The sequence below is a fragment of the Choloepus didactylus genome, chromosome 5 (genome assembly GCF_015220235.1).
Source record: "Choloepus didactylus isolate mChoDid1 chromosome 5, mChoDid1.pri, whole genome shotgun sequence".
In the NCBI taxonomy this organism is placed as follows: domain Eukaryota; kingdom Metazoa; phylum Chordata; class Mammalia; order Pilosa; family Megalonychidae; genus Choloepus; species Choloepus didactylus.
Window position 1 is genome coordinate 114,453,529 of NC_051311.1, and position 7,952 is coordinate 114,461,480.

Here is a 7,952-nt window from a genome sequence, read left to right on the forward strand (position 1 = left end):
AAGGCCGGGGGTGGGGGATGAGAGGGGGTGAGGGTGGATGGTGGTCATTAAAGAAGAGCTTCCCTCTTCTTTCCTGCGAAAAGTCTGAACTCAGCTCTACCGCGCCGGGTGGGTAGGGGGTAGTGGTGAAAGGGATCCCCCCTCCCCTCCTTTCAATGCCAGGAATGGCGATGGGGTTATGATGGGGACGGCTGGAAAAAAATCTGCCTTCTCCATGTGCAGAAAGGGAAAGAGCATTTCTTGCCACATTCTTGCCACTGTCAGGCAGCCAGTGGGTGGGAAATGTTAGACGTGTACAGTGGATGCGCCCCCACCCTAACCTTCCCAAACACGCACCCGGAGGCGGGGAGAGACGCCCGCACTGGGGAAAACCAGGCGCTAGCAAATCTCAGGCGCGCGGCTTCTCGCAGCTGGATTCGCCAGAAATAAAGCGCCTGCTTCTCGTGTAATGGAAACTCTCCAAATCCTTACAAGCAAAGCAAGAAGGAAAGCAGGAAATAGATCCTTCCATCTCTTCCCCCAATCCTCCATTCTCTGCCAGCGCAGAAAACAAAATGGGGCGCCGTCTGGCTTTCCCCAGAACGCCTCGCAACTCGGAACTTATCCGAGAAGAGGGAGCCTTGGCAGACTCCGCGCTGGCGGTGGGGGTGGGTCGGTGGGCTTCGAGATGCGGCCGTTCCGGCGTTGCGGGGAGGAAGGGTCTACAGTCCAGGCCGCCGCCCGCTGGCTCCGCACGGAGCCGAGCACCGGTCAGGCAGGGCGCGTCTAAAGACCCACCAAACCATTGAACCCCCCACGGCCCAAGCCATTTCAGATAGACGACCTAGATTTCCCTCCTGGAAGGAAAGGAAGGGGTAAGACAAGGAAGAAATCGAGGGGGTGAAGGGGAGGGGAAAGAGGGAAGGAGAGGGAGAGAGAAACAGAGCACACAGGTAAATTCCCCTCCGGACACACAGCGTGCCTTTTCAGGTCTAGATTCCCAACCCTGGAAGGGCCTTCTCAGAAATCCTCCGAAGACAGCATATACTTTTTTTAACGTTCCAGTCCGCCCCCCCCCCCCAAGAAGGCTCTTTTGTCAATTATTGCTGCCGACTTCCAGCTATAAAATATTTCACATGCACCTTGTTATTTCCCAAGTGCGCTTTCCCTTGGCATCCCAAGGAAATAGAGTCAGGTGAAAGGACAAACATTCAGAAAGACGCCTACAATTCCGGCCTGGGGGCACAGCTATAGAGAGGGACTGTAGCTCTGGTGGCACCGTGGATGTCTATATGAATCGGCACCGGGAGAAGGAACGCACGTGGGTCACCGTTGCTGCAATTCCTCCCTCTCTGCCCCAAAGAAAGCTTCTTCGCAAAGGAGAAATGCCGGCAGATTCAATTTCTCAACCTTTGGAAACTGCCTTGCCACTGTTTTATGTAAAAGCAAAACAGAGGGGCTCCTTCCTGTAAAAACCATAGAATGGTGAAGAGGATAGAGAAAAAAATTATATTAAGAATATTATCTCACATGAAATGAAATCAACATGGGGTCACAATGCTTTCATTCCTTTCCTCCAACCCTGCAATTTTCTCTTTTGATTGGAGGACAAATCCCCCACCTGCCCTACTTGGCCTACTGACTTAGGTCCATCATTGTTCTCAATTCCTACAATCCAGAGATGGCTTCAGGGCTCCAAGTGACCATTAGATTCTCTGAAAGAGCTTAGATAAATTTATAATACATCCCATGATTCTAAGGCTCTCCCATTTACCTTGAACCAAACATTTCAGATGCTAAAAAAAAAAAAAAAAATAAAATAAAAATAATAATAATAATACAAATGAGGGGAGATTTATTTTTCTTTTTCTCATCTCTGGAAGCTCCTTTCCAAGGAAGTGTAATTTGTCTAATTGCTCTGGCAATGCACAGTGGCTGATTGGGGGGGGGGAGGTTAGTTCTCCAAGCTAATTGCTTTGGGCATAGAACTCAGAGGGGTTATTGAAAGATTTCTGTTGCCTTCTCACTCACATACAGGGTAGGAAGGGTGTATTTAGAGTCCATCATTACTTTCTACCTGAAATAATTTGAGTTAAACTTAAAATGATCTAAACTTTTTTGTGGTTAGGACAAAAAATACCTACATGTATAATATAGGGAAGTACGATAAACAGCCACCTATGCATAAAGGCATTTAAAGTACAGTATCCAACATATAAACATGTACAGTTCTGCTTCCATGTAGCCTCGATTTGTCTTTTTGCCTTGTTGAATATCTGCAGAACTTGTCTTCCTTTAATTGCCTGCATAAAACTTTACTAATTATCAGGGGCCCAAAGGAGTATTTTTAGAAACATTTTACTTTCATGGTCGAAATAATTTTATTTATCCAGAATATACAGTTTAATTCCTCTATCTACACTTATTTACATGGTTAAAATAATATTGAAAAAAGTCTTTTGAAAAGTTGAGGTCATAGATTTCAAGGCACCATTGACAGTGTCCACAGTTGCGCAAAAAAAAAAGTTCATCTGTAAAAAGAGAGGACGGGGGTCCTTTGAAATGCAATAACTTACATGCAAAAAAAAAAAAAAAAAAAGCTTTACACATGAATCTTTTTGTTTCCCGGTGTCCAAACTTCCCCATATGAATTCTTTTCTTTATGATTTCTAAAACAGCAAAACACGGTAGTCCCCCCCTAAAAAAGAGAGCAAAAGAAAGCCGCACGTCTAATAGAGTGTCCCGGAGGCCAGCGCCAGCGGGTGCTGTAAGGAGCCCGGCGGCGGCAGGTGGGAACTGATTGAGCTGGCTGCGCTCGGGTACCAGGAAGCCGAGTTCTCCAGGTAGCTGGACGCGGGGGACGGGTTGGAGGTCGGAGGGTGGGCATGAGGGTGGTGGCTGAGTGAGCGGGACGAGCCCTGGGGCTCCCACACCGCCGGAGACTGCGGCGAGTTACACGCCATAGGGTCGCTGGAGCTGGGGCTGTGCTCCGGGGGCATCTCCCCGTTTTTCATGATCTTCTTGATCTTGGATCTTTTGTTCTGAAACCAGATTTTCACCTGGGTGGGGGAACAAAGGCACACGTTACCCGGACACTCAGAGGCGACACCCGCGTTCCCCGGGGGGCAGCGGGAGACCGCTTCAGGCTCCCAGGCAATGGAACCCAGGCGTCTCCCCACAACTCGCGGTCTTCGGCTAAGTGACTGGGCCTTGAGCAAAGCCTAGCGCGCACCGGTGGAAGAGGGCGCCTTGGTAGGCTCTGTGCGCTGAGGCCGCCGCGAGGGCACGACCCCAAGTCTTTTGTCTTTTGTTTGGGCTGGGGGAGGGGGGACGCCAACGCGACGTGTGTGCGCCTGAGTGTCCGCGGCGGCGTGCGCGCACGTGTAGATCTGCGCAGGGCGCTCGGAACGCCGCGCGGGGTAGAACTCCAAAACAACGTCCCGAACCCGGCCTGAAAGAGGCGCGCGCGTGTACCGAGGGAAAGGAGCGATCCCTCAACCTCCCGCTGAGCTCCCTTCGCTGGGCTCCCTTCACTGACTCCTCAGCGGCCCGTCGAGATCCGCCTGCAACTCTGGGCAGCGTCTCGGACGTTCTTTATTATTCGGTAGGCCCTAGCCGGGTTGGAGTGGGTGTGAAGGGGTTCAAAAACAATCCTGTACAATAGCGCCCCCCCACCCCAAACCGAGTACGCTCGGGCTCCTGCGGCCTAAAGCTCCACCTGGAGCAGGGAGCAGCTCTTTAGTTTTTCCGGTCCGAGGCAACGTTCCTTGGCCTTTGCACAGCCTGAGAACACTACAAGGCCGCCAGTCCCTGCTCACCAAGGGGCGGCTCCGCATTTTGAAGAGAGTCAGATGACTTCTCAAGGCAGCAAAGACGTCCTAGAATAACTCTTTCCTATCCCCAACCTAAGAAATTGACCCCCGCCCACGGAGACCCCATGCGCATCTCGGGACAAACGACGTCCCCGACCCGTCCCCACCGTCGCATGGCGGCGACACTAGGGCTGATTCGTGGAGGGAAGGGCGGGGGGGTTGGGGGCAGTGTCTTTCTGTCTGAGTTTCTCGCGGGTGTTATCGAATAGACTCTAGCCGGTTGGGATCGAACCATGCGGCCCATCCAGGCTTGCAGTCGAGGCGGGGCCTGAGCTCGGCAGCTCCTCGGTTTACCTGTGTTTGAGTCAGTCCGAGCGAGGCGGCCAGCTCGGCGCGTTCAGGCAGGGCGAGGTACTGAGTCTTCTGAAACCTCCTCTGTAACGCGGCCAGCTGAAAGCTGGAATAAATAGTTCTGGGTTTGCGAACTTTTTTTGGTTTGCCATTCACCATCCTCACTTCCGGCTCGGCCACTTCTTTTTCTAAATAATCAAAACAGATCCCATTAGAGCTTGTCGGTAGACAATGGACTTTTCACAGAGAACCCTAAAAAATGTAGTCCTTGAGTTTCTTACCATGCAGGCTTCACTCTCTTTTCCCCTATACCACCCCCTTTGCTTTACAAGACCCAGATAAATATGCTTCTCCCCCAAATCATGGAAAAGCCAGGTAGTTTCTGATTAATTCCCTACTCTGTTCACTCAGATTCTTGAGGGCTTGTTCAAAGCCCTTTTTGGCGTCTGGGATTCAGTCCTTGCCGTGATTCCTGCTTCTTTCGAACTTGTTTTTACGCCCCCCTGTGCTCTACCACGTTTCTAGGGAGAGAATGGCCAGCCCCTCTTGGGGCTTCAAGGGGGAAGTCCCAGGAGGTGACCCTGGTTCGGTCAGCGTCCGTTCCGGAGCCCGCAGAGGCCAGACTCTTGGGTAGGGAAGACGCTAACTGAGGTCTCCAAAGTTCAAAGACCCAGAAGCCAACTGTGCTCCTTCACTTCAGCAGCAAGCGGCCGTAGCCGCCGCAGACAGAGGGTCGATTATGCAGCCCCCATAATCTTACTGCAGATCAGCAAGGGCACAGATGTGTCTGGTTTCTTTTACAAATAGACTTAGTAAGTTCTTGGCCAAAGGGAGGAAAAATCTTCCGCTTACGCACAAAACACAGACGGTGAAAGAAACGAAGACACTCCACTCCCACCCTCTCTTTAATGTTGAGACAGTCACACATTGAAAAGGAATCTCTGGTAGTTGTGGTGGTGGTGGGGTTGTCCTCGTAGGAAAGGGGAGGCAGCTCAGGATGAATTTCTCACTTTTAGTATCGAAGAGGGGAAAAGACTATCTGAACGTGTGTTTTCCAAATGTGTCCTGGCGCCACAAGTCCCCTTCTTCCAAAATACCAATTTATCAGAAGCGCTCATCCCCTGAACGGGCGGAGAACCTCTCTGTGGGGTATGTGTGTGTGGCGAACTCCTGGGAGAGGAAGGGTGGAGGATGAGGGCTGTGGAGCTGTGGTCTCTGTGCTGCCAGCATAGGGGATGCTAATATTAGCAGGATTATTAGTGTGCTGGTGGGAAGAGATCAAACCCGACCAGTAAAACCTCTCCGCAGAGACCTCACGACTCTCTCTTACCGCCCAAGCTCACTAACCCTCTTAAACTCCCCAACTAAGTTCCCTAAAGAGGGAGTGGGAAGAGGAGGTAGAAAATTTTTAGGCACCAGCGGAGAGAAAAAAAAAAAATTCCTCCAACAACCTGACCCCCCAGCAACCCTCCACCTTTAAATGGCTTTTTGTTTTTGGAAATGCCTTGGATAAACCTCAAGGCTCCCGACGCTCTCTTCCTCTGGCAGGCTACAGCTCCCCAAACCCCCCACCCGCTCAGTGCTCTCCCGACACCGGCACGACGCTCACTCCCGGCTGCTCTCATACTAATCCCTAACGAGCCTTTGAGGCAGCCTTCCACTCCTACTCGCACTAACCGGGCACACTTACCAGAATTTCCACCAAACTAATCTTTCCCTTTATTACTCAAACTCCACGGTGGCTGCCTGATTCTTTCTTCTCTCCACCTCTACCTTCCTTTCCAGCTTTGCTGGCTTCCTGGGTAGATAAACTGGGAATACCGCGGCCGAGGGCCTCCCAAAGATGCCGGAGGGAATACACGCTAGTCCGAACCCCTGCAGGCTTTTTCCACTAAGAAACCCTAAAATGATGGCCGGGGAATCTTTCTTGTTTGGGAAGTCCAGGCCCCCACTCCCTATGACGGGTGCGCCCCATTCCAGGGGATGGCGTGGCCCCCAATCTCCCATCCCATCTTGCTCCTCCGAAGTCCTGGGCCTCCCTGTATCAGCCCTTCCTCCCCCGTACCTGGCTGGCTGGCGGCGCTCGGGACGCGGTTGTAGGCGCTGCCGTATTGGTGGTAGGGACTGGCGTAGCTGTAGTCCGCGTAGGCTTTAGCGGGGTAGCTCCCGGCAGACGCGTTCACGCCGTGGTACTGGTACTGGTAGGGGTGGAGCGCTTTGTAGGAAGCCGAGGTAGGAGAGCAGTAGCCATGTGGGGCTCCCCCGTTGGGGCTGTAGTAGTCGGAATCGGTGGCAGAGGACTCCGGCAAAGTTGGAGATTCCTGAGACGGATGGTGCATGGCTGCGGACGTCTGGAACGGACCTTGGAAGTCGCCGGATCGGATGCTGGGGACTCTTCTGTCAAACACTCCTGTCATCGCTTGCAGGCGGCGGCGACTGTTCTTGCTGCTGTGGCGGCGGCTGCTGCCGGAGTTGGCTCTGGGGCTGCTCTGGTCTAAACAGACATGGCTGTGGGAGTGAGGGAGGAGGAGGAAGAGGAGGAGGAGAAGAGGAGGAGGAGGTTGTGGCGGCGGCGGCGGCGGCGAGGAGGAGGCTGGGAGTCGGGGAGACTGTCTCCGGCAAGCTGACTGCTGGCTGAGGCGCAGCACAGCCTTGGTTAAATCCTTAATTGCGCGCTTACGCACAGCGGGGTGGATCGGGTTCCATTGGTCAGGGCCTCGGAGCAGCAGCAACACCCTAACTCGTCCAACTAGTTTGAGCACAACAAAGCATTGCTTAAAAAAAAAAAGAGGGAGAAAAAAATGAAGGAGGGGGGAGTATGTATGTATGCATGTGTGTACGCGCGCGTATGTGTACTGTTGCCCGTTGGGGGGAGAGGGAGTCTTAGTCAATTGTTTGTAGTGAATATCAAACACAACACAGAAGCCCCAACAACCAGCTCTGTAAAAATAGAGACAAAGTGTTTCAATCAGCAGCCTAGGGAAGTGCACATGTTTTGGGGATGAGGTCGGCTACAGATTTTTCTCGTTCCCTGCCCTCCCTCCTGGTGGGCTGCACCAGGGGCGAGTGTGGAACTGAACACTGATATTGGAATGGGGAGTCCAGGCGGGGGTGGGAGTGGGGTGAAGAATGGACGACCAAGCGAAAAGGAAGGGAGCACAATTCTTTTAGTGGACTGTTGGTAGGCGAGCTGTAATTTACTCGTATTGAAATTTTGCAATTTTGGGAAAGACAGGCAAATGTACAGCGAGCACTTCCTTTGCAGGAGATGAGTATCTTGCAGACATGGGTGGGATAGAGATGCTCCAGAGTGCACACTGTCCATTCAGCTATTAATGGCAAAGTTCCTACAAAATCAAGCCCCTACAGTGACTTAAAAAGGAATCAGTATCCTAAGCACAAATAATTTGACACTCAAATCCTTATTGCTGCTCCAGCAAGAAAAGTCCCGCAGCTGACTTCTGTCTTTTATTATATTTGGAAGCCAATGGAGTAGAGGGTCTGTAATTCTGTGTCCGGTGACTAAAGGTTCCCTCAAAAGTGAATAGATCCACGTTTCACCTGTCATTCTTCTGGGACTGAATGGGAACCAGCAAGAAGTCAGGGAAATAGGTAAAGATCAAAGCCTTTTTGGGAAGTTGGGAGATGCCCACAGATTTCTCCCTTCTAGCTTCATGGATATGGCACTTGGGACTCCCCCTCTCAATTCCCCAGGTCTGAGTTCCCATCCTCTTGCCCCTTTATTTCCTGCAGGGAAGACATCTCAGCTCCTATGGAAGGGAGAAAGAGCTCAGGAATTACTTTGTACTG

At 51.9% G+C, this 7,952-nt stretch overlaps 1 protein-coding gene across 1 annotated transcript; it reads right to left on the reverse strand.

Moving 5' to 3' along the window:
- Positions 1 to 2,378: 2,378 nt before the first annotated feature.
- DLX5 (distal-less homeobox 5) lies at positions 2,379 to 6,751 on the reverse strand. Its single transcript, XM_037837496.1, has 3 exons — positions 6,208 to 6,751; positions 4,146 to 4,330; positions 2,379 to 3,038 (listed from the first exon to the last, which is right to left on the reverse strand). The coding sequence occupies exons 1-3, from the start codon at positions 6,557 to 6,559 to the stop codon at positions 2,709 to 2,711; spliced, it is 867 nt and encodes a 288-aa protein (XP_037693424.1). The 5' UTR covers positions 6,560 to 6,751; the 3' UTR covers positions 2,379 to 2,708.
- Between the last annotated feature and the right edge of the window lie 1,201 nt (positions 6,752 to 7,952).

Bases quoted from the DNA above. Each gene is read 5' to 3' on its own strand.
- DLX5 (XM_037837496.1), bottom strand. From the start codon at position 6,559: ATGACAGGAGTGTTTGACAGAAGAGTCCCCAGCATCCGATCCGGCGAC. The intron at 4,331-6,207 runs GTACGGGGGAGG...TTGATTATTTAG, and splicing joins GAGCGCCGCCAGCCAGCCAG to AAAAAGAAGTGGCCGAGCCG. The intron at 3,039-4,145 runs GTAAACCGAGGA...TCCCCCACCCAG, and splicing joins TCGGACTGACTCAAACACAG to GTGAAAATCTGGTTTCAGAA.